At 47.4% G+C, this 26,072-nt stretch overlaps 2 protein-coding genes across 4 annotated transcripts; one reads left to right on the top strand and one right to left on the bottom strand.

The window, feature by feature from the left end:
• Nucleotides 1-3,236: 3,236 nt before the first annotated feature.
• Nucleotides 3,237-12,895, bottom strand: LOC120298723. Of its 2 annotated transcripts, none has more exons than XM_039322712.1 (3): nt 12,106-12,895; nt 7,567-7,656; nt 3,237-5,510 (listed from the first exon to the last, which is right to left on the bottom strand). In XM_039322712.1, exons 2-3 carry the CDS (start codon nt 7,648-7,650, stop codon nt 3,378-3,380), a joined length of 2,217 nt encoding a protein of 738 aa, XP_039178646.1. In that variant the 5' UTR covers nt 7,651-7,656; nt 12,106-12,895; the 3' UTR covers nt 3,237-3,377. The 2 variants fall into 2 exon arrangements, with proteins under 2 accessions (XP_039178646.1, XP_039178645.1); XM_039322711.1 differs by lacking the exon at nt 12,106-12,895 and adding an exon at nt 9,967-10,527.
• SMG9 (SMG9 nonsense mediated mRNA decay factor) lies at nt 11,893-24,244 on the top strand. Of its 2 annotated transcripts, none has more exons than XM_039322714.1 (14): nt 11,893-11,948; nt 13,604-13,766; nt 13,843-13,917; nt 14,386-14,629; nt 14,889-14,986; nt 15,906-16,018; nt 17,018-17,129; nt 17,805-17,900; nt 18,781-18,866; nt 19,545-19,651; nt 20,368-20,475; nt 21,642-21,767; nt 23,175-23,319; nt 23,543-24,244. In XM_039322714.1, the coding sequence occupies exons 2-14, from the start codon at nt 13,617-13,619 to the stop codon at nt 23,619-23,621; spliced, it is 1,539 nt and encodes a 512-aa protein (XP_039178648.1). In that variant the 5' UTR covers nt 11,893-11,948; nt 13,604-13,616; the 3' UTR covers nt 23,622-24,244. The 2 variants fall into 2 exon arrangements, with proteins under 2 accessions (XP_039178648.1, XP_039178647.1); XM_039322713.1 differs by lacking the exon at nt 11,893-11,948 and adding an exon at nt 11,986-12,187.
• The last annotated feature ends 1,828 nt before the right edge of the window (nt 24,245-26,072 follow it).

The raw sequence follows: 26,072 nt of genomic DNA, 5'->3' as shown, positions 1-26,072 counted from the left end.
GACGGGAGTTGGCCTTAGATTGAACGGCAAAACATGGTCAGGGGTTTCCCTGTCAAACATTAACATAATTGCCAGCTACCTACCCAAAGATGCTCATATGCAGAGGTTTGTTCTTGACAATGGCGTTTGGGTTGGTTTACTGGTCCTCAATTTATGTCCTTCGCAATGCAGCCTGGAATTTCTGTAATTAAGTCATGATAGTCATAAATCAAGACACCCATTTTTTTTGTGGTGGTTGCTAAGCAAATCTATAGTCGTTAAGCAAGTCAATGCATTCTTATGGGCATTGTTTGCTGGAAACCAGCCAAAGACTAGATTCCAGCAAAAACTGATGTAAAGAGCCATGATGGTGCAATGGTTAGAGAGCAGTATTGCAGGCTAATTCTGCCAGCCTGCCAGCAGTTCGATTCTCACAGGCTCAAGATTGGACTCAGCCTTCCAGCCTACTGAGGTTGGTAAAATGAGGATCCAGGTTGTTGGGGGCAAATATGCTGACTCTGTAAACTGCTTAGAGGGCTGTAAAGCACTGTGAAGCGGTATATAAGTCTAAGTGCTATTGCTAAATCATGTCATGTGACCCCAGAATGCTGCAACCCGCGGTAAAGGCGAGACAGCTGCCAAGAGCCCGAAATGCATCTATGTGACCACTAGGGGGCGTGTCTGTGTGCCACTGCTAGAATTCTGGAACTGGGTCTTAAGGAGTTTTTTTTTTGGGGGGGGGAGGATGTTCCTTGTAACACCCAATGGCTGTGAAGTGGCTGGTTATTAAGTGAGGACTACCTGGTGTGTATATTAAACCCCCAGCAATGATCCAACCTGGCCAAGAACTATATTCAGCAAAATGTTAGGGCCCACTCTTTGCAAGCAAACAATTCCTTAAGTTTCCATGCTGAACTTCACTTAAAACCCCCGATTGAGAGTAAGAGCTTTCATTTTTTGGGGGGGTGGTGGTGGTGGTACATAAGTGCATTTCTGCAACACGCCAAACTTGATTAGTTTTTCACCTTGGACGGCTCTGTTGCAAATGAACAGCAGTGCCGTGCAAACGTAGCCTGTTGGATTAGCTTCTCATTCAAGATATTGTTCGAACGCCATTTTGTCTCAACTGCCCCTGTTGTGACTCTGCCCGCAATTTGTGAGATGAACAAGAACATCAGTAGTGTCCTTGATTAAAAAGGCCTCCGTGACTTCCAACCTAATTATCTGCTAAGCCACTCTTCTCCCCTGTAGTGTTCTCCACATGTGCCAATTGCAATATGCCAGCTGGAATTTGCAGCCTGTGCCTATCTAGAGATCACTCAGTCAGATGAAGCTTTGATTAATCCGTCGGGACGTTGACTCTGAAGGTGGAGTACTCTAAAAAGACATAGAGGGGTCCCCAACTCCTGGTCTGTGGACCGACACTGGGCCACAGCATGCCAGCAACCAGTCCACACAAACAAGCAAAAGCCCCATCCGTGGGATGCAGGCATCACACAAAACCACTCTCTTTCCAGTCGGTGGAAAAACCTCTCCACAGAACCCGTCCCTGGTGCCCAAAAGATTGGAGACCTCTAATATAGACAAAAACCGGACAGCCTGTTTGCAGAAGAGGGGGTGACACAGGCCATTTTGTAAACTGTCATCTTTAATTGGCGTTGAGTGATCTGTGGCCCTTGGCTTAATTTCATCCAGGGAGGGGCGGAATCCGGAGGAAAGAGATAGAAGAGAAACATTGAAAAGAAAAGAGAGGTTGTGGAAGAGATTAGCTTAGTTGTTGGGGGAAAGACGGAGGGAAGAAGGGAAGGCTGCAAGCTATGCAGATCAGACTTTCCATCTTTTCTCTCATCCACGACCTGCTGGAGGAAGAATGCCGGGTCGCCAAGACAGTCCCTGTTTTCTATCATAAGAAAAAATGTCCTTCCCAAAGAATTTGTAATTGTTTTTATAAACACTTGCATAAAAAACATACAGGTGGTCCTTGCTTAATGACCACCCCGTTTAGCAAACGAGATTACATCGCTGAAAAAAGCAACTTTATGACTGGTTCTCATGCTTGCAACCGCTGCAGGGTCCCGTGATCGCCATGCGAACGCTTCGCAGCCAGCTTCCAACACAGCCAATGCAGACGTCTGCAGTAAAATCGCAAGCTGCGGTCAGGGGATGTCTTGCTTACTGACCGCAGGCGATTCGCTTAACAACCGTGATGGAACCGAGATCCTAAAGTCTGTTGCAATCACCTGATGTTAAACTTAGCAGCAGGGTGCTCAGTTGTTAGGCGAGAATTCCCTCTATACAACTATAATAATAATAACAATAATAATACTTGGAAAGACGGCCTTACTAGGAACTGCCTACATCCTGCGACATATCTGTAATAACATCAAACATCCACATCTACCTATCCCAAGTCCTTGGTAAGGACTCGATAAGTAGACAAAATGCTAAATCCAGTCTGAACATTTGGCTGACTGTACGATGATCCATAATAACAATAATAATAAAGTTGGAAGGGATCTTACAGGTCATCTAGTCCAACTTCCTGCTCAGGAAGGAAACCCTATACCATTTCAGACAAATGGCCGTCCAGTCTCTTCTTAAAAACTTCGTGTTGGAGCATTCACCGCTTCTGGAGGCAGGTTGTTCCACTGGTTAATTGTTTTAACTGTCAGGAAGTTTCTCCTTAGTTCTAGGTTGCTTCTCTCCTTGATTAGTTTATATCCGTTGCTTCTTGTCCTGCCTTCAGGGGCTTTGGAGAATAGCTTGACTCCCTCTTCTTTGGGGCAGCCCCTGAGATATTGAAACACTGCTATCATGTCCCCCCTCGTCCTTCTCTTCATTAAACTAGACATACCCAATTCCAGCAATCGTTCTTTATGTTTTAGCCTCCAGTCCCCTGATCATCTTTGCTACTCTTCTCTTTCTACAGTCTCAACATCTTTTTTACATTGTAGTGACCAAAACTGGATGCAGTATTCCAAGTGTGGCCTTACTAAGGCATTGTAAAGTGGTATTAACCCTTCACCTGATCTTGATTCTATCCCTCTGTTAATGCAGCCTAGCACTGTGTTGGCTTTTTTGGCAGCTGCAGCACACGGCTGGCTCATTTTCCATCAATTGGTCTGGTAAATATTGCACCCCCAAGGAAGAATGCCACCACCTCCAACCAATGCAATTTCTTCCCTGCTAAATGGCTGGAGGATACTTCCCACCCAGAGCCCCCCCCCTCCCCATAGGTAAGCAACACATTAGGGGCGCAGGATTTCAGCTCTTTAATGACCATCTTTATAATTACATTGCGGGAAACTCAAGAAACATCAGACAGCAACCATCAGCCAACCAATCTCCTCCACTGAACCCTCCCCCTCCCTTCAGCAGGCCACACCTGCCCACCCACCTTAGGGGGAGGAGAGGAACCCAGCCAGCGTGTACACTCGCAAGCCGGGCCGCTGGCTTCTGACGTGATGCCAGAGGTAACGGGACAAGCGTTGGAAGTGTTCGCCACAAGGGCAGCTGAAATGAGCCAGGCCGGGATTGCAGGTGTTGTGCCTTTGCAAGCCGGCGTGTCCTTGGAGCGACTTCCCGCAGGTGGAGCAAATAAAGAGGGCTTCCTCCAGGTGCTGGAGCTGGTGGCGCAGCAGGTGGAGCAAGCCCCGGAAGGAAGAGCCGCATTCGCACAGGAAGCGCCGCCCCCGGCGTTTCCGCCCCTTTTGGTGCGAGCGCAGCTGGGAGAGCTGGCTGTAGCAGACCCCGCAGTCCGGGCACTTAAAGCGCCAGATGCTGCTGTTGCGAGGGGGCAGCTTTCTGCCTCGCCGGAAGGTCCGTGGCCGGGGGCGGTGGTGGTGCTCGCTCACCACCATGCCTTGCTGGCCCGTCTCGCTCTCCATCTCCACCACAATGAAGGCATCGTCTGACGACGCCTTGAGACTGGGGGTCTCTTGCTCTGCCTGCAAGTTGACATCCCAGGGCTCCGAGGCCACCGGGATGCCACCTCCGGTGTCGTACTCCAGATCCAAGACCTCGGGATGGTCCCCTTCAGGGCACGGCAGCAGCCGCACCACCACGGGGCTTTTGGGACTGGCGGTTGCCACGGGAGAGGGCTGCTGCTTGTTTGCCTGGTACAAACTGGGTAAACAGAAGCTGGCCGCCTGAGACTCCCAAGCCTTTTCTCCTTCCTCGGTGGCCTCGCTGTGGTCCAGAGGCAAGGAATTCCCGTAAGGGAAAGTGACGTACTGAGGCTCGGGGACCAAATGGAAGGCGGTTGGGTCCAGCGAAGAAATCTGAGGATCCAGGTAGAAGGTGGGGGAGACCTCAGAAGTCTTAATGATCACTTGCTGGAAAGGACCGGGCTCCGTTTGGCCGTCCACCACAGCTGCCTGATCCTCCGCCTGGAGAAGCACCGTCCTGTACACGGTACACGGGTTCTGGCCGCCCCACCCGGGGACGACGGCTGCCTGGTCCTTGACTCCACCAGCCTGCAGAGGACTCGTGCCAGCGGGAGGATCCAGGACGACCGCCGGCTCCTCGGTTCTTAGGAACACCGGCTGCATGGCGTCCGTGGTCCCCTGGCTGTCAAAGACGGTGGTCTGCAGCTCGGTGTAATGCCGCTCGGGAGCCACAGGCACAGCCTCCGCCTCGTCGCCGTCCAGAATGATAATCTGGTTTTCGGCACTCATGACCGTCGGTTGGAAGAGACCCCCCGCCACCTGGCCTTCCAGGACTCCCTCCTGCTTCTGCCAAGGCTGCAGAAGGTGGACCCCGGTGGCCCCATCGAGGACGGCCATGGAGTTCCCGGCCTGAGTGGAGCTGAACAGCTCCTGCGGCTGCCACCTCTCAGCACTCTTCCTCTTCTGGTGCTTGACGGCTTTGCGCCTGCCCGTCCTCGGAGGCTTGGGAACCTGCAGGCCCGCTGGCTGGCTCAGAATCTCCTGCACGACCGGGAGGTCAGCCCCATCGTTTCCTTCCAGAGGATTCCTCGTGCCGCCGAGAGGCTGGTAAACATACGACACTTGGGAAGACCGCCAACTCGCCTTCCTGTGATGGACTTTAATGCCCAGGCGCACCAGCTTCAGGTGCCACTTGGTGTGCCGTGCAAATTGCTCCGGCTGCAGGAACCGTTTGCCGCACTCGAGGCAGCGGAGTTTGCGGGGTGGGGACGGGGGACGGGCGGGGTGCTGGGCTGCGTGCAGCTGGGCCAGCTGCTCTTCCTCCTGAGCGTGGTCCTGCAGGTGCTGGGTGTAGTGCCATTCCTCCATGAAAACCTGCAGGCACTTCTGGCACTGATAGGCCCCGAAGGCCGGTATCCCGGCAGGGGACGGGCCTCCGGGGCGTAAAGGGCAAGGGAACAAGGGAGGGATCCATTTTTGAGAAGCAGACAATTTCGCAGCGGCGGTGGGGCGGTGAATCGAGCGGCGCTGGGCGGGGCGTGGAGGCCGTCTGACGGGCAAGAAGAAGGTCAGATGGGATTCCCCATCATCATCGCTGCTGGAGATGTCCACGGATTCCAAGCAGAGGCAATTCTGGACGTTTTCCTGGCGGTGGAAAGAACCATAGGGTGTGTAAGTTGAAATGGATCGGACAGGTCACCTAGTCCAGCCTCCTATATTGGCAGAGCTGGCATTTAAGGAGTAGTTTTAAAAATGTCGATTTTAGCACCTGCACTACAGCTTTCCTCTGTTCTGCATCTCCAGAAAATGGTGCCTTCAGTTTTCAGCCATCGCTGTAGTTACTGAGGGCTCCAAAGACTGCCAAAAATTAAGGGCGGCAGTTTGTCCACCCGGCCTCAGAGACAGGCAGAGCGCGGCACATCTGCCTCCAAGGTCAAGACAATTACGTTCTCTAATCCAGATGCACGCATTAAACCCCTCTCCAGAAATTTGGATTATGTTATTATTATATTATTATTCCTGACCACAAACCTTGCCGATAAGGGCTTATAGCAGGGCTTTTCAACCAGTGGCACGGGTATCACCTGTGGTACATTGGCACCTGGCAGGTGGTACGCGACCATCTTAGAAAAGTGGTAGCGGGGAAAGGGAATGAGCTGAACCGGTGGCAGCACCGCACAAGCCTGAGCAAGAGATGGCTGGAGCTGCAGGGCTGTCAGGGCTCAGCGGAAGCGCCAGGATGAGTGCTGCTTTCCAGATGATTGGCGCTTCTTCAGGGCTGTCAGGGCTCAGTGGAAGCGCCAGGATCAGTCCCAGACTCCAGCTGGAACTCGGCGCTGATCCTGGTGCTTCTGCTGAACCCTGAAGAAGCACCAATCAGCTGGAATGTTCCAGCCTCTCCAGGGTCTTGTGATTTACATTCAGATGCTTGGCAACTGATTCATATTTATGATGGTTACAGTGTCCCAGGGTCATGTGAAGTGACCAAAACCTGCTGCAACCACCCAGCAGACGGGGGGAAATAAAAACCAACCCCCCCCCGCTGTCAATCCTCAACAGAAATGCTCACAACAATGAAAACCTCAGACAGGAGGAAGAACACCACTGGGTGGGCAGGCGTCTTGCTCGGCTGTGGCTTTGGGGCACTTTTTTCAGTGCCACTGTAACTTCAAAAAGTCACTAAGCGAGGACTACCTGTACTTTATTACTTTTTTCTTTTTCTTTTTTTTTTGTCATCAAGTTTTTGACACCTTGCTGGTGGTACTTGGATGTTGCCATATCCTAAAAGTGGCACAATGGATGAAAAGGTTAAAGGACCTTTAGCATCAAACAATGGTATATATGGGCTGCTGGCAAAATTCACCACTAAACTGAAATCTCTTTCATTGGGGTCAAGTTCAGCCTTTCAGATTTTGTAAATCTCCGATGCAAATGTAATATTTAATTCAATGTTAGACATTAGTATTTCCATTACTCAAAACCGCTTTCATTTTCTTTCTTGGCTAACAGTGTCCCCTTGTAGTCTATTTCTTAAAAAGCATTACAAACAAGATTTATTGGTCATAGTAATCAGACACAGATATGTACTGTATAGAGAGAGAGAGAGCAGTGCTTGTCCAACCCTGGCTGATGTCTCTCCTGAAAGATGTACTCAAACGACTTCACGGATTTGTAGTTACAGCCCGCAGGCAATTGTTAATTGGCTTAATTGAGCCAAAATGGCATATTAAACACAGAATTCTGTCCGTCATAATGCTTTGATTGTCCAGCTCTCTTGATCCATTTAAAAAAAATATCTAAATATCTAAATCTAAATCGCTTTCCGAGATTTAATTCTGTTTTTCTGTAGCCAGGCTTCACAACAAGAGAACCAGGACTTGTTCAGGGTGAGGGTGGAGGAGTTTTAAGGGATAAAATTAGCACCTTAAGCATTTGCAAGACTTAAGGCACCCTTTGTTTTTGCATCATTTCCACCAACCACCCAAAAAACAAACAAGCAAACGAAAAGAAGGTCCTTAAACTGGAGGTGGTCCTCTGGGGACTGCATAAAGGGATTCTAGGTAATTGCATGTCTCCTTCCCACAAATTCTGATGTCAGAGTAATTGCCTCCATGAACCATCTGGTCAGAGGGCTTCTACAAACAACCCTTCAACTATCCCCAGACTCCAAATTGAAAAGAGGACGGTCACTATTCCCTACCAAATGCAGAGGCAGTTCTTCCAGGTCCCCATCTTCGGTTACTTCGATTTCAGCGCCAACGTCCATCCCCATCACCAAATCCATTGTGTCCTGAAAGGAGGAGAAACAGCTAGTGTGATCTTTTTCCTGAGACTCCAGAACAGTGGTTCTCAACCTGTGGGTCGGGACCCCATTTGGGGTCGAACGACCATTTCACAGGGGTCGCCAAACAACGCAGTCCGCCATTTTTTTCCCCTTTTCCTTAGCTGTCCCTTTTATTCTATTGGCTTTTGAAAGCCAATAGAAAAGACTCTCTTGAATAGAGTCTAATTCTATTGGCTTTCAAAAGCCAATAGGAATTGTCCAGGCTGTCTCTGCCCTGCTGAGCCTGCCAAAAGTCCCATTCTGCAAATGGTGCTGCACCAGTTGAGTAGTTCTCGACTTACGACCGGCTGAGTAGTCCTTGACTTACGACCGATTGGGGGTCACGGCGTTAAAAAGGTTGAGAACCACTGCTCCAGAAGCAGAGGATAGTAGTCCTCACTTAATGACCAGCCACTTAAGCGTCAGTTCAAAGTTACGATGGATTCCTTTCTTCCCCCAAGATACTTACCATGCAGTTCTGGAGGTGCTTTTCCATGAGGCAACTGGACTTTCCTGTTTTTCTTTGAAGACGTTTCGCTTCTCTTCCAAGAAGCTTCTTCAGCTTCTTGGATATAAATCCTTCCATTCTCCACCTCCCACTCAGAGTTCAAGAAGCTTCTTGGAGGAGAAGCGAAACCTCTTCAGAGAAAAACAAGGAAGTCCAGTTGCCTCGTGAAAAAGCACCTCTGAGACAACCATGACCTGGATGAGGTCAATAGACCTCAATAGACAGATGCAGTTCTGGAGTTCCAATGGAGCCTCCCCCATAGTCACATGACTGAATTTCTGGTATTTGGCAACTATTTCACCTTTACCACCAGTTACAGCATTCTGTGGTGATGAGACCACAATTTATATTTTTTGCTGGTTTCTGGGCTTTAGGGATGATTTCTGGCAAAAAAAAAAAAATCCACAGGAATGTATTTGCTTAACATTTGCTTTATGACTGTTACATTTGCTTAACAACTGCTGTCCAAAGTGTAAAATAGGGTTGGTCCTCTGGGTACTTTGACCTACAAGTGTCACGAGTTATGATGGAAGACACGACAGGTAGTCCTCGACACACCACACTTCGTTTAGTGACTGTTCAAAATTGCAATGGCATTGAAGAATGTTTCCTGCCTGAGCAGGGGGTTGGACTAGATGACCTCCATGGTCCCTTCCAACTTCTTCTTCTTCTCCTTCTTCTTCTTCTTATCATCATCATCATCATCATATTTTATTATTATTATTATTGATCTTTTTTCACAGTTATGACCATTGCCACATCCCCGCAGTCACGTAATCAAAATTTAGATGCTTGGCAACCGACTCATATTTATGACGGTTTGTAGTGTCCCAGGGTGACATGATCCCCTTTTTGCGGCCTTCTGACAAGCCAAGTCAGTGGGGGGGGGGAAGCCAGATTCACTTAACAACCGTGTTACTAACTTAACAACTTCAGCGACTCACTTAACAACTGTAACAAGAAAGGTCATAAAATGGAGCAAAATTCAGTTAACAACTATCTGGTCTAGCAACATATATTTTGGGCTCAATTGTGGTCGTAAGTCGGGGACCACCTGTGATGGCAGCTAGAAACACGTAAGCTAGGTGTTCGCACACACTGTTCCCCCCCACAACAGATTGGGGTGACTAACTTATCAACTGCAAATCCCTTTAACAACGGCGGCAAGCAAGGTCGTCAAATGGGGGCAAAGCTCACTTAAGAAATGCCTCACTTAACAACAGAAATGCTGGCCTCAATTGTGATCGATTGATCGAGGACTACCCGTATCCACCCATGAAGGCCACATTGCCTGGGGATCCCTGACACTGCAGCCCCTCCTCTCTGCATGCCCCCTTCCCAGGGAGGGTGTTCCCACCTATAAAAAGTGGGGAGGGGGCCTGCTTGCAACATGGGTTGGACCCTCCAGCCCCCCCCCCGCCTTTTATCCATGCAAGGTTTGGTTTTTCAGCCCCCAACGGCTCGAGAGACCCCAGACATCCAGACCCCCCCTTTTCCGAGTTTCCTTCCCCCCCACCCCCTAGATGCACAATTCCCAGGATCCCCAGGCTCAGGACGATGGGGATTGTAACCCTAAAGTCCCCGGGGAGGGGGCGAGGGCAGAGCTGGGAGGCTTCTGAGACCCCTCCCCCCACACCCCAATTCCCTTTGCAGGATGAGGCCTCCTTCCCACGGCCCCCCTTTCCCCAGCCCAGCCTGCCCCGATCCTGGGGGGGGGGGTCCTCCCTCTGCAGGGGAAACCCGCGCGGCTCGGCGGGCTGCGAACTTGCCTCCTATTTCGCTCCGGCCCCAGCAGCAACTCCCGGCCAGCCCTGCGGACCCTGCCGCATGGTGCTCGGCGGGCCCCGGCCGGAGGACCCCAGCCCAGCCCGCAGGCGCCGTGGAGACCCCGCGCCGTTCCCGCGACCACCTCCCCTCCCCGAAGCGCAATGGCAGCGGCGGCGGCGACGGCGGCGCTTGCAGCCCGGGGGCAAAGTGGACCGCGCGTGCGCAGAAGCGCAAAAGGGCTGCCGGGAGTTGTAGTCAAGCCTCCCCGAGTCCTTCCTTTGCTCCTGCTGCTGCTGCGAGTTGGGCTCGGGCAATTTACAGACTAAATGGGTGGGATCGATGCCCTTTGCCAGGACAGTTTTTCTGCAAGATTTCGTTAGTGGTTTGCTATTGCCTGCTTCCTAGGGTTGAGAGAAAGGGCCCAAGGTCACCGTGCTGGCTTTGTTCCTGGAACTGGTCCTGCCCTTTGCAAACACATAAAGCTCCTTGGTTGAAGGGCGTTTTGTGCATTGCGCTTGGAAGCTACGCCTTTCCTCCCGTAGTTCAGAGCTGAGAAGACGGATTCTTCCCACTCTCTTCCTAATAGCCCTGTAAGGTAGGCTGAGCTGTGACCGCCCCCCCATGTCCTCCAGGGAGTTTTCCTGGCTGACAGTGGCCCTGCTCGGTATTTGTGCACCACCATAGGTAATGTGCACCATTCCCAGTTGCAATGTATGGCTGTGAAAGTTGGACCATAAGAAAGGCTGAGTGACAAAGAATTGAGGCCCTTGAACTATGGTGCTGGAGAAGACTCCTGCGAGTCCCCTTGACTGCAAGGCGTTCAAACCGGTCAGTCATAGAAGAGATCAACCCTGACTGCTCTTTAGAAGGCCAGATCCTGAAGTTGAAACTCAAATACTTTGGCCACCTAATGAGAAGGAAGGACTCACTGGAGAAGAGCCTAACGCTGGGAAAGACTGAGGGCAAGAGAAGAAAGGGACGACAGAGGAGGTGGCTGGATGGAGTCACTGAAGCAGGAGGCGTGAGCTTAAATGGGCTCCAGAAGATGGTAGAGGACAGGAAGGCCTGGAGGAACATTGTCCATGGAGTCGCAATGGGTCGGACACAACTTCGCAACTAACAATAAGTAACCACCAATCCATGCCACTTCCAAAACTGAACATTCATTTGCAAGATCTGGAACCCGGCTCCTTCCAAAATCATCTGCAATTATTCTACACAGCAGGGTTTCTCAGTCTCGGCAACTTTAAGACAGGCAGACTTCAACTCCCAAAATTTCAGGGCCAGAATGATGGGAGTTGAAATCCAACTTAAAAGTGCCAAGGTTGAAAAACACAGATCCGTACAGTGTTAGAATGCATTGGATTTTACAGTTACAAGATACCTTCAGATGTCAATCAGACCGCTCCCCTCCCACTTTGGAAGAAGCATGCATGCTTTGGAACAGAATATGGTTAACGGACCAAAGTTGCAAAAATCCAGCTGGGAGCTTTAAGGCATAAAAGTGATGTGTCTTTTTGTTCCCCTGTCCTGATTTGTGCAGCCCAGATTTGAGAGCCTCGGGGCTACGTGTGACTACGTTTTATATTCTTTGACTACGAAACTTAGCTTCTCTTCATGGTCTTTCTTTAGTTACTCATAATCATGAACTCCCCCATGGTGTGTAACAGTCAGAAAAACGGATACGTTCTTCGTTGCACTACAAATACCATCGTCCTCAACCAGAGTGCCCAAATCAGTGGAGATGCTAGTCAAGGCTATCATTAATTACCCATCTCCACCACTAGATGGCGCTATGACTAGGAATAAGGCTGTCTCCAATCCACCCTAAAGATTGCGGTTTCAAGACCCGCGCCTCCCCCTCTAAGCCTCTCTAGGCTCATACTTGTAGGCTTTGGGCGCATGCGTACTCGTAAAACTGCTGCGACGATCTAAAACGCTGACGGCCAAAATCAGGTTTGAAGGAGCATGCGCCAGATCAAAGGTAACGGTGCTCTCACTCGGGACGACCGATGACCTCCTGCGCCTGCGCGCTAGCTCAAACAACGGTGGCCGACGAGGTTCTTTCTCGGCTTCCTTCCGTGACCGCACATCGCTAATCCCATCTGCCTCGCAACGAGCTTTGCCCCCATTGACGCTACCTTCTACTTTACGTGAGGCTGGGCCCGGAGTATTTCTTCCGTAAGCGAGGTTCTTATAGGCTTTCAGGACTCCGCTGCTCAGGTATTGTTTTGCGGGACTGAGAATAGGTAGTTCCCGGTTCAGTGCGCCAATATTCTTCCGCGAACGTTGAGAAAAACCAGCGTTATTCTTCCGCGAGAGATACATAGTTCCGGCGGCTTCCTTCTTTCTCTCGTATCCGTCCACGGGCGGTTGCTTAGCAACTACATCTGACCACAGGACGTGTATCTCTCCGCCAATTATTATAGGCCCATCTCTCCCTAGAAATTGTGTTTTTTAATCCCAAACTTGGTGATGGTTCATCAGAACTGTAGCACTTTGCACACGCTCAGTGGTATTAGTTGCTTGCATTCTGCTTCCCCAACATTGTTCTGCCTTATTTAGGTCACTTTTAGCCAATAGGTTCCTTAGTGCTTGCTTTTTCTCTGATTCCTAGTCTTGTATTTGTTTACTTAGTTTTTGAATTTATATAGCTGTCCACCTCATGTATGTGAGATTGGACAGCATACACAATTAAAACACAAAGCTAAGCAACATAATCCAAGAACCCAAACGGCAAAAACAGTAAAAATAACCTATAATAACAAAAATGTAGGGGAGATTGTATGTTATCTCTCACTCTCCCTGCAGCATATTATTTTAGTTCAGAATGATAAATTGCCTTAGAGATGGTATTTCTTCCTCCGTGCCTTAATGGGTCAAACATACAATATAATAGGAAAAATAAAACATCAAAATAAAAAAATCTAGAACGTACAACTAAGCTCACTCAGTCTCCCCCAAGGGGAGGACACGAGTCTAGGAAAGAGGCTGACCTTCACATAAATAAATATCATGTAAAGGTAGTCCATGTTTAGCGACATAATTGAGCCTGGAAACCTGGTTATTAAGCAATCACTATTAAGCAGTGACTGCTTCCGATTTTTGTTTTCCTTTGTTTTTCTGCAAAGTTCGTAAATATGAGTATTGGCCACAAAGTTGCTTTTTCATCACAGACATAATAATAATAAACTTTATTGTCATTGTATGTGTATACACAGTGTACACATACAACGAAATTTACGTGACACCCAAAGACCAGGTCCCACACGCATAATCCCCAAGCACACTCCCATCCATCCCTAAAACCACCCAAAACATCAACTGAGAATGGTTGCTAAACGAGGCAGTCGCTAAATAAGGACTAACCAAGTTGCTTTGAGAGCTTAAGCAATTCCTCCCTTAGTGAATAGTGGCAGAGGTGTGTAGCTTTTAGCCCACATCCCCAGTCCTATAAACACACTGCTTCCAAGATTAAGTTTTTCCTTTGATCCTCATATTCGAAACCTGATATTTTCAGGTGATGCTTTTCCACTACTCCATCCTAAATGTCATGCCTTTTCCTTCTGAGGTAGATAATGTAATTCTTCACTCATGTGATCATTCCAAAGGTAGATGGGACTCTTGTTCTCTTCCCAGATCCCATTTCCACATGTCGGAGTCGGGCCACAGTCAGCCTGGATTGTATGAACGACGCCGTCGCTGGAATCGGGAGAAGGAACTGGGTCACCAAAGCCTGTCTGGACCAGGGCGAGAGCGTGACTATGTCCCCTGGGACCGGGACCGGGACAGAGACCGGCGGGTAAAAGTCTACACTTTGGCTGACATGGCCATAAGGGCAGGGATCCACCTTAAGTCTGACCCCGATTTCATTGTAGGAACCAATGGATGAACCAGTGGGGACAATGATGCAGAAGACACCCATCATTCTGGCCAAACCTCCTGCAGAAAGGGTAGGTAGGAGAACATGATCCACCACTTTTAGGTTTTATAAAAATACCTGATATATCATTTGGAACCCAGAATTCACCAGGGAAGGTCTCTTCATTCAAGCATAACCATACAACCCCATTTAGCTGCTAATTCTTGTCTCAGGCATTAGGGAAAAATAGATTTAACTTTTTACGCCTCAATGGGTGTAATAGAAATTTGGGTTCCAGACCACCTATTAATTTTTCTTGTTACCTCCAACATGTTTTTTTAAATCGCCTATAGGTAGTTCTCGACTGATGACTGTCAACTGAGCCCAGATTTCGGTTGTAAGTTGTGATGGTTCTTAAGTGGGTCATTGCATGATCACACCTGATTGCAAAATTTAACTTAGCAAATGTTTCATTTAGCAGCAGAAATTTTGGACTCAGTTGTGGCCATATCTACACATCTGAAAGGGATTTTGGATCTTGGCTTGCTTGTCTTCACAGTCCAAGGTGGCTCCAGCCTCCGCTCCTGGCCCAGCTCCTGCTGCTACTCCTCCTATGGAAAAGCCCATTGTGCTGATGAAGTCCCGGGAGGAAGGCAAAGGCCCTGCCGGAACCACGGAGGTGTCTACTCAGCCCCCAGCAGCTGTGGCCAAGGTGGAGAAGGAAGGCCAGCGTCCCACCCAGCCAGTCTATCAGATCCAGAATCGGGGTATGGGCTCGGCTGCATCCAGCGGCGTTATGGACCGTAAGTCTGGACCAAAAGGCCACTTCTTTGGATGAAAGCATTGTTATCTCTGGCAGCCGATAAGGAGCATCTCTCTTGGCAACTCAAGGGCAGGCATGGTGTGGCTTGGAATGGTTAGACCTGCCTCCTAAAATGAACTGCTGGCCCTCGATCTTGACTTAATTATTCAACAGGGGAGTCAATGGGAGGTGTAATATTGGCATATATTGTCTGTATGGGGAGCTTGTGGATTAAGGTGTCACTCGCTGATTTTTTTCAGCTGTGGTTGGCCAGGCAAAGTTGTTAGCCCCGGAGAAGATGAAACATAGCATCAAGCTGGTGGATGACCAGATGAACTGGTGTGATAGCGCTATTGAGGTATTTGGACTGTCTAGAACAGCGATGGCGAACCTTTTAGAGACCGAGTGCCCAAACTGCAACCCAAAACCCACTTATGCATTGTCGGGTGCCGGGTGGGTGTGGCCCATTGGCTGGATGTGGCCCATTAGGTGGGCGTGGCTGCAGTGGTAACGGCAGACTGGGTGGGACTAAAAAGTTCAATCAATCAATTCCAACTTTGCAAGATCTTTTTTTTCCCCGCAAGAAGTTAAAATTGATTGATTGATTGAACCTTTTTTTTTTTTTGCACACGGCGGTGGAGGCCTAAAGCGAAAAGGTTTTATAAAACCCAGCTGAAGGCCTAGGACTGGGGCGACAGCGCGAGTGCCCACAGAGAGAGCTCTGAGTGCCGCTTCTGGCACCCGTGCCATAGGTTCGCCACCACTGATCTAGAAGCTTTTCCTGCTTGCTTACTTTTTTTTGTATTCTGATTCTCCCATTCTGGCAAGTTTCTTGGAGACCCTGCATTGCTCTGAACCTCTTGCTTTCCAAACCTGCTGCCTGTCTTTTTTCATTTGCTTCTTTCTTTTAATTGATCTTTATAGTTTCCAAATAACTTTTTCGCCTCTACTTTCTATTGAGCTATATGGAGGGGGTTTAGTTTTTATTAACTTTGTATTCTTTCCCAACCCATTTTTCTAAGTGGGTTAGAATCGTATGTACGTATGTATCTTATTTTTGGCTGAAATGCAATTTGGAAAAAAAATGAAGAACAAGATTAAAAAGAGTGCAAACCAATAAAGAATAGATGGATAAGCTCCACCATTGCTAGCCAATACAAGAGGATTATGTTTTGTTTTAGAAGGAAGATAATAGATATTAAATCGCCATCATTCCTTTATGAGATGTTAATGCTTACAATTGTTCCCTTTTCCTCTTTCTCTCTCTCTTATATTAGTATCTCCTGGACCAAACAGATGTGCTTGTAGTTGGGGTATTAGGACTGCAAGGTACTGGGAAGTCCATGGTGATGTCACTGCTATCAGCCAATCAACCTGAAGAAGATCAGAGGTGGGTGGGCTTTAGGAAGAGGAAATGCCTTGCCATTGGATACCGGATTGATCCAAAAAGGATTGCAGTAAGCTTTGAAAATGAACCGAATAAGGAGGATTGTTATGGAGTTCTTCTTAATTTACTAATGGGCATTACGTTTGGAAGGGGTTTTTTAATTGCTTTAGCGTAGCAAAAAAAAAAAAAAAAGCAGAAAACAAAGCGACCAACAAAAACATAGAACATACTTACAGGAAACAATTTCAACTTAATTTAATTAAACATGGTTAAGATTTGACCTCATGAGATAACATTGATCTGTCTTTCCATTGCATTGATAGAGATCTAATTCATGCACATACAGTGAATACATACTGGTGGTCAAAGTTTATAAGTCTGGGAGACACACTGCCTTTCTTTTTCTGCCTTTGCTGTTACTTGATAAACCTGTAATTCTGTCCCTGTGATGTTCCAGATTGTTGGCATACTGGGCCAAGTGTCCATTACTAGTTCAGAAATTTTCATTCAGCTTCCTTGCTGTTTGAATATTCTTGTTTTAAATATATAAGTTATCATTTTCAGCTGCCGCAGCTGCTTCTTTTCTTTCTCAGAAAAGCTAAACTCTAGACCAGGGATCCCTAGCCCCTAGGCCGTGGCCCACTACCACTCCTTCAGCCATTTGGAACCGGCCTACAGAAGTGGCAGGTGAACATGTGTGCGTGTGCACATTCTCACTTGCGCAAGCAGTGGACGTGTGTGTCCACTGCTTGCGCTAAATGGAGCTGCGCATGTGCTTGCCCGCCGCTCACATGGAACCAGTCCCCTCTCCCCCCTGGTCTTAAAGCCAGAAAGGTTGACAACTCTGCTCTAGACCCTGCCAGTTTCTTCCTCAAATATTTGAATGTTTGAAGGTGCTGTGCCATCAGACCAGTTCAGCTAGTCAATGTGTTCCCTGAAGTTTAACCCGTAGATTTCCAGTCATTGTTCATTTTTCTATGAATGCTTTTTCCCCTTTTGTAGGACATACGTGTTTCGGACTCAGAGCCAGGAAATCAAGGAGCGTGGGGGCAACCAGACCAGCGGCATTGATTTCTTTATTACTCAGGAGCGAATCATCTTCCTGGATACTCAGGTCGGCGATTTTGTGACTTTTCTGTGGTTTGCTTTCACTCACAAATCACAATCTCTTGGCTTTTTAGCCTAGTCCAGGGGTAGGCAATCTTGGCTCTTTTATGACTCGTGGACTTCAACTCCCAGAATTCCTGAGCCAGCCATGCTGAGGGGAAAGGGAGAGGTTTCCATGCTGAGCCATGTTGGCTCAGGAATTCTGGGAGTTGAAGTCCACGAGTCATAAAAGAGCCAAGGTTGCCTACCTCTGGCCTAGGCCTAGGCCGCTTTCTGACTCGTGGACTTCAACTCCCAGAATGCCTGAGCCAGCATGGCTCAGCTTGGAACCTCTCTCTTTCTCCTCAGCATGGCTGGCTCAGGAATTCTGGGAGTTGAAGTCCACGAGTCATAAAAGAGCCAAGGTTGCCTACCCCTGGCCTAGTGCCTTTACTACGAGACCAACCTGGCACTTTCTTTATTTGTTCATTATAAATGCTGCTTCCAAGAGTTTGTCACACAAACAATATCAATTAGTACAAAGTGTGTTCAGGACCCCTGTCCTCCAGTCATAAAAGAGCCAAGGTTGCTTACCCCTGCTCAAGAGGGAGGATTAGTTTTCACTGAGGGCAGGACTTGGGTTGCTTTGGCTACGGAATGACAGCTAACAATCTCTCAATTATGTTCCTTCTCCTTTCTGTAGCCCATTCTCAGTCCCTCCATCCTAGACCACCTGATCAATAACGACCGCAAGCTGCCGCCGGAGTACAATCTACCCCATACCTATGTTGAGATGCAGGTAATGGTCCATCTTACCTTTTGTAGAGCAGGGGAAAGAGAAGTGGCTGTAGGGAATACCTGCAGCACTTTCACTTCAGGTAAGCACCAGAGCAGGGGTAGGCAACCTTGGCTCTTTTATGACTTGTGGACTTCAACTTCCAGAATTCCTGAGCCAGCCATGCTGAGGAGAAAGGGAGAAGTTTTCAAGCTGAGCCATGCTGGCTCAGGAATGCTGGGAGTTGAAGTCCCCGAGTGATAAAAGAGCCAAGGTGGCCTACCCCTGCACCAGAGCGAATCTGCCTATGGAAATGTTGAGGGCCCTGATCCGTTTTGTGTTTGCTGTTGAAAGAATACAAAAGTTGGAAAACACAGGGACAATCAACCTGTCTTCTTCATTTCCTTTTTTTTATTATTTATATTAATTGAGGATTTCATATAAAGTAAAAAGCAATTCTTAAGAAAATGAGAGGAAAAAAAAAAGAAAATAGGGTAAGAAAGAAAGGAAAGAAAAAAAATCCTAAACTTATGAAATTTAATTAATTCCAGTCTTCCCTTCAACCGATATTAACAAACCTACTGTTTCCCCTCCCTTCTAACTTTTCTAGAAATTTCTTCAACTCTTCTACTCTTCCACCTTTGACCACATCATAATCCTGTCTTCCTCTTTTCCTTACACTAGTTGTTTCAGTCTTCTTACCATTTCCCTTCATTGTAACTTACATTTCATTGGGTTGGACCGTCAGTCAATTCACCGTCCTTAAATGATTATCATGATGTCATCAGTTCTGGAACAGAGAGATTCTTTGTTCTTGTGAGCACAGCTCCAGACCAAGAATTTTGGCATGCACCCAAAGGCCTTTTCCTGTCTTTCTGCCTGCTTACTTGAAATTTATTTTTAGTCCCTTCAGATCGCTGCCTTCCTCTTCACCGTCTGCCATGTGGTGATTGTGGTACAAGACTGGTTTACTGACTTGAGCCTATACAGGTGAGAGATGGGTTGGAATGAGCCCTATTGTGAACAGAGAATTATAGTCAACTGTTTTAAGTCCAGAGTCCTTTAATAATCCATTTTCCTGCTGCTTAAGGCCAGGGTACAAAACTTGAATTCTGAAAGCTTATCTATAAATGTCACTAAATATTAATTCTCTGAATGTAGATATTTTGGGATCTCTTGATAATAGCGAGACTGCTAAATGTTGAACAGCTTGTGTAATTGCTTTAGTTTAGTTCTATTTCTAGATCTCTGAGGAAATGTAACTGATCACCTTAATTTATTTTATTTATTTATTTATTTACAAATATTTATATGCCGCCCAATCCCAAAGGACTCAGGGCGGCGTACAAAATTAAAACAGTCATAAAACAATAAAATAATACAGTCATGTATTAATGCCAACTAGTAGATAGAAACCAGTGGAATGTGCTTCCTGGGTGAATGCTATATATGTGGTTAAATCAATGTTACCTTTCCACTCTCATTTTTTATATCTCGTCTCTAAAGCTTTTCTTCCCTCTTTCACCTCTTCTGACAAGATTAACATCGGGAGATATTTTTTGCAGTAAGAAAATTAGGGAAGTATAACAGAAGACGCCTGCCATCTTGCCTCTTTCTAAATAATGGAAGATTTACTACTAGTTGAGGGGTTTTCTTCTCCATTTGCAGGTTCCTTCAGACAGCTGAAATGGTAAAGCCCTCCACTCCGTCTCCCAGCCACGAATCCAGTAGCTCCTCTGGCTCCGATGAAGGGACAGAATACTACCCACACGTCGGTATGGAAGAACAGAAAGTTTCTCCTTTGTACTCTCCCGTCTCCGAATGAGGTGGTGTTGGGCTGGAAGACAGAAAGTGATGGGTGGCTAAAGTAGAAAATTGTGAAAAAGGGTGGGATTAGGAGAGGCCAAGGACCTCACCACAAGTCCCTCTTTATAGCATCCTCCTGTGTGTGGTGGAATGTAGTCTGGATTCCCAGGGGGAGGGGCTGTGATCCAGAGGGCCAAGAGGCCACGAAGTTTAGATAGCTTGACTGGGAGGAAGAGGGTCGAGACGGCTCCTTCCTAGATATTTTCAGAGTATACCTTTATATAAATACTTTGGATTTAATTATAGAAGTAAGTTGCTTTAATTTGGCAAGATTTCTGTCTGTAGGTGAGGAAACTGCTTAGAAGTAATTCTGGGTTGTCTTTCTTGGTTCTTGTGGCCTGTGGTATCTATCTAGTTGCTTTCCGTATATTTTTCCTTTCTTGTTGCATGAGCGTTACAAGTTCTTTGTTTGCAGATTTCTAAATTCTGTCGTTGCACAGAATCTTTCTTTACAGAAGCTCCACCAAGAACCTTTTATTAGGAAATCAGAAGAAAAAAATCTTTCTTTTTAGCTTGGCTGAGTTCTGGCTTGTGGAAGGCAAGGATTTATATAAAGTTCTGAGCTGAGAGCACAAAGACCTTGAACTCATGACTCTTGTGAATGGTGACTCTTCCCCCCCTCTAGTTTTTCTCCAAAACAAAGCCAAGAGGGAAAATTTCTGCCCTCGGAACCTGAAGCAGATGCATCTCGTTATCGACAAGATTATGATGCATTCACACCTGAAATACAAAGGTAAGAACTTGCTTTCCTGTTCGCTCGGAAGGCTGGGTTCCGGTTCTGGAATGGGAATGCAATTCAAGTGGGTAGTGGACAAAGCAAGACTCTGATTCCAATATGAGGGAAATGAGACGCCGGCATGGTTTCTGAAGGAATTAATCCAATATTAAATCTTATCGTGTGTGAAAACCGCCTTTGCAAAAAAAAAAAAAAAAAAATAAGCAGATGGTGCTGACTTTCTATGTACGGTTTTTAGGACAGGCTTGAGCAATACAGATCTTTTACAAAAGATGTGCAAGGTATTTTATGAGTGGACCAGCCGGCCTTGGATCAAACCATTCTGGCCATGGATTTGGAGCATATAATTTTGATTTAGAGGCAGATCTGGAATATGTGTTTTCTGGCAGAATTGTGGGATGGGAGGCAGCAGGGAAAATTCAAGGCCATCTGGATTGGTGTGTGGGATCAAATGTAGAGGGAACCTGGGAACTAGAAGGTAAGGAACTAGGTTTTCTAACTGATGACCATGGCTGTTCCTGGCAGCCATTTGCTGCTCAGATGCTGTTGCACTAGATCAGGGGTTGGCCACCTTAAACTCTCAAAGAGCCACTTGGACCCGTTTCCCAGAGAAAAAGAAAACACTGGGAGCCACAAAACATGTGCCCGTGCACACAAGGGGGGGAGGGGGAGAGAGAGAGATGCTGCTTTTTGTTTCCTTCTTCCTGCTTCCTGCTGAGATGTAGCAAAGGCAGGAGCCCCGCCCAATAAGCGTGTCAGCTTGTCCGAGTACAGTGTGAGGCCACTCTCTTTTTTACACACAGAGAGAGGGGGAAGTGCAAGTGCCTCTCTCTGTCTCTCTCTCTCTCTGCAAATGGCAGAGGAGGCTGGGAGCCACAGGAGAAGGCTCAAAGAGCCACATGTGGCTCCGGAGCCATGGGTTGCCAACCCATGCACTAGATGATGTGTAGAATCGGTGATTGGAGGGTGAACGTGCCCACCTGAAGGAAATGTCCATTCAACAGGCTCACATTCAGAGGAGTCATATGCATCACAAAGGATTAGTCTTCCCCAAAAAGAAAAATATATTCACTCACTAATAGAAACTTGAATTCACGTGTTTCTGGACGGCTCAGCCTGACAAAAGACAGGAAAACCTAGAAGTCCCACTTTTTTCCTACTAGGTACTCTTTCCATGCTTGAATGTAACATTTTCCCTGGCCTGCCACAGAGCTACCTGGACACAGAAGTCAACCTGTTCTTACTGCCCTTCATGGATTCTGAAACAGATGACGTATTACCCAGAGCAAGTGAGTCGAGAATTCACTTCCCAGCCTTTTCTTGTCCTTAGGTCAGAATGCAAAGCTCCTCTGTTTCCTTCTTCCAGATTGGCTCCTCTCCAAATAAAGCATCCAGGTAGAGCAAATGTGCAAAACATTTCCCAGCCTTCATTCTGGTTGAAAAACAGGGTGGTCCAACCACATTCTGGAGTTGGATCACTTCAGGTTCATGGTGAACCAGCCTTTGTGGTTTTGGAATACGTTGACCTTGAAATGTTTTGAACACATCTTGTCCCAAACATAAAAGATGACAAACCTGAATTTAAGATACCTATTTAATTAGAACATCCTGACTTTGAGCAATTGCTTTCATTATGGAAGTTTGTATGGTGTAAGGACCAATCCCACATCTTAAGAAAGCAGAACTCTTGGGAACAATTTCTTCCAACAGGAACTTTTATTAAGAGTAGTTGATGGCAGGCATAATAGACAAGATCTGAAGGGTTCCCCCACAGATCGATGTTTTAAAGTGTCCCTACGTAGACCCCACCCCACAGTTCTTTCTGGGCGGTTCAGACCAGCAAATCCCCAGGTGTTAAATCCAGGAAAGATAACATCAGTCTGGCTCCGTTGTGCAGCTCTTCACACCTTATTCTGCTGACGGAAAAATAAACCAGATCCTGGAGGTTTGTATCTCTTCCACCCCCTTTTCCTAGCTGCCTGTTAGGGAGGAGAAGTTCAGAGGGATGTATAGGATAGGAGGCAATTCGTTACATTGTAATGGTTAGCAGACATGAAGGCGAAGGCAAATAAACAAAAGGTTTCTTTGTAGTGAATAGAGGAAGTGAAAGTAATAAAACCAGCATGCATATCCCCCCTCCCCCTTGGGAATATGGCAGAATCCAGGGAAAGGTTAGAATTGGTTTTAGATCAGAGAAGATAGATAGAAGGAAATATAACCGGATTCTGAACAGAACATGAGGAGATACTGCCATTTCTTACTTTTGGGTCCCCCCCAAAATATACAACACCTAACACAGCAGGCAGTTTCTCTTTGAAACAAAGAAAATCTGAACTGAGCTTTGCATTTTACTAGGCAGGTAGAAGTGCTTAATAGACAATTTTAATGAGAAACGGGGAGGAAAAGACAAGGGTTGTTTTTTTTTCCCTGGCAGATTTCTGCTCAGCACAATACCTTGTATCATTCTGTCCCAATAAGATCCTTTATAGAATTTTGGGGCTTCCATTTGTTTGAATATTGAATCAGACAGGGATTCGTGTCCTAAGATAAGGGGAAACTTGCTAACGATATGGGGATGACAGCCGTAAGCTTCCGTGCTCCTGTGGGATTGTTCACAATCTTTTGGGGAGGGTGCATTTGTTGGCCGTGCCAAAAAGGGGAGCAAACGCCCCGTCTTCCATTTACTTTTTCTACAGCCCCGGGAAGTGGCCCTCTCTTCTCCCTCCTTCCTGGATACAAAGGACACCCTAGCTTCCAGTCTCTGATTGCCAAGCTTCGGAGCCAGATGATGTCCATGTCTCGGCCTCAGCTCTCCCACACCATCCTGACAGAAAAGAACTGGTAAGCCTGTGTTTTAACTGCAGCTGAGGCCGGCGGGAGTTGTGGCAGCTGAGGCATCCTAGATCAGTTCATCCATCTCCCACCTTGGAGGAAGAAGCTAATGGGTGTGCTCCAGACCTCTTGCATCAGACCACCACAGGCTTTGCCAGTGAAGGTCCACCCCATAATGGAGAACTTTGACCATGTGCACATTGGCCCTAATCTTGACTTTTTTCCCCCCCAGGTTCCACTATGCAGCACGCATCTGGGATGGCGTCAAGAAGTCCTCTGCTCTCTCCGAGTATAGCCGGCTGTTGGCGTGAGCTCAGCGTCTCCATACTGGAACTGCTGAGAGGCAGCTCCAGCCCTGAGCTGGAGCAGACCAGGGTATCTGCCCCCTCCATGCCAAGGATGATGTGTCCCCCAAAGAGGGGAGCTGCACTCCTTCGGTGGTGCCAGGCAGGATATAAGAGGAAACAATGCAGGGATGGCTTTGCATCCCCAGAGGACGGCCCTTCTGCCTCCTGCTCAAAATGGATCTTGTCCCTTGGGATCTGGCCTAGATGGGGGGGGCTTCTCCTGTACTAAAAGCCATTCCAGAGCTGCCAGTGTCCTTCGAACAAGGAAGTGTTCAAGACCATCTGCAATCTCCTGGTGGGAGGGGGGACAGTGGAACCCCTCTGCATTGGAATAGCAGGTGAGGCCAAAGGTCGATGGGGAGTTAGTGTTGTTTGCGTAGTCACAGGGTCTCCACCCTACTTCTGTGTCGCTCATAAAAGCTTTCATTTTGTGGGGCATGTATCTTGCCTCTTACCTCTCTATTCCAGCCTGTGTCCCTTCCCCCCGTTTGGCCCTGTTTTTCCTCGTCCTCTGATGCAAGCTGGAGAGACCTCTCCTTTTTGCATGGATGGTTATTCTTGTTTAATAAACTGTAGAAGCTGCTTCAGTTTTGGTGGAATCTCTCTCTCTCTCTCTCTCTCTCTCTTTCTCTCTCTCTCTCTCTCACTCACTCACTCTGTGTTATCACCTGTACTTGACAAGTGCAGGAATTTCCTTTTCATTCAAACTTGTTGTTCTTAAAAACTGTGTTTGCCGTTGAAAGGAAAATATCCTCCCTGGGACTTAAAAAGCGAATAAGCCAGCTTGCTCAGATTAGAAGCGAAAGAGCAACTTCTGAGTGATCCATTGTCATTCTATAGGCTCATGCAACTTGCAACTGTTCCAACCATTCACAGACAAACGTATTTGTTTTTATTCGTTTTATTTTATTCATTCATTTTAAGAAATCTGTATGGCCGCCCAACACTCACACAAATGTGACTGAACAGCGTGTATCAACATAGTAGAAAAGGTGTTTGATTGATAATGTAGCATGAAGTCATTGACTCCTAGCAGTCACATAGATTTTCTCCACGATAATCTGTCTCCAGTCCGATCTTTTAGGTCTGCCAACAGCGTCCTCTTCACCACTATAACTGAATCCATCCACCTCATTGAGGAAATCTTTCCTTCAACTTTTCCCAGTGTTGCAGCCTTCTCCAGAGAATAATAGAAGAATAATAGAATAGAATTGGAAGGAAGCTTGGAAGTCTTCCAGTCCAATCTCCTGCTCAAGCAGGAGACTGTAGTGTATACCATTCTAGACAAGTGGCTGCCCAGTCTCTTCTTAAAAGCCTCCAGGGATGGAGCACTCACAACCTCTGGAGGCAAGCTGTTCCTCTGGTTAATTGTCCTCACTGTCAGGAAATTTCTCCTTAGTTCTAGGCTGGTTCTCTCTCTGTAATATGCTAATATGCAGTTGGTTCAGAATGCAGCCGCGAGAGCGATTGTGGGTGCACCAAGGTACACCCACGTGTCACCTATCCTCCGCGAGCTGCACTGGCTTCCTGTGGGTCTCCGGATGCAATTCAAGGTGTTGGTTGTCACCTTTAAAGTCCTTCATGGCTTAGGACCAGGTTACTTACAGGACCGCATACTGCCACATAGTTCCCAGAGACCAGTCCCACAGATTGGGCCTCCTTCAGGTCCCGTCGGCCAGACAATGTCAGCTGGCGGGCCCTCGGGGAAGGGCCTTTTCTGTGGTAGCTCCGACCTGGTGGAATCAACTTCCCCCCGAGATTTGAACTACTCCCACCTTGCCGGCCTTTAAGAAAGTCATTAAAACTCTCCTGTTCCGGCAGGCCTGGGGTTGATGTCCCCGGGGGGGGGGGGGGGCGGGATACGATTGGGACATGCTGTATGAATGCACTTGTTTTATTGTTATATTTATTGTTTTAATTTTATACGCCGCCCTGAGTCCCTAGGGCAGGGGTAGGCAACCCAAAACACAGGTAAAAAAAGGATATATGCAGTGTTATCTTCATTTTAGATGTCAAAAGGGTCTCTCTCTGTCTCTCTCCCTTCCTCTCTATCTGCCCTTGGTCTGCCACTCCTCTTCTCTCTCTCTCTCTCTCTCTCTCTCTCTCCCCCCTCCCTCCCTCTCTTTCTCTCTCTCTCTCTCTTTCTTCCCCCCTCCTATCTGCTGCTCACCTGGCAAGCTTCAAGCTGTTGTCCAACAAGCTCAGGGGTAAGCAACCTCGTCTCTTTTATGACTCATAAACTCCCAGAATTCCTGAGTCAGCCTAGCTGGGCTAGCTAGCTCTCCCCTATCCTTCCTGCTTCCTGCAGAGACGCAGCAAAGGGAGGAGCTCCGCCCAGTAAGCTTTTCAGCTCCTCGGAGAACACTGTGAGTGCACTCTCTTTTACACATACACACACAAAAAACACAAACACAG

Source organism: Crotalus tigris, unplaced genomic scaffold, assembly GCF_016545835.1.
Source record: "Crotalus tigris isolate CLP2741 ecotype Arizona unplaced genomic scaffold, ASM1654583v1 scf7180000024119.3904262, whole genome shotgun sequence".
Classification (NCBI taxonomy): Eukaryota; Metazoa; Chordata; class Lepidosauria; order Squamata; family Viperidae; genus Crotalus; species Crotalus tigris.
This window is presented reverse-complemented; position numbering and strand designations above follow the sequence as displayed.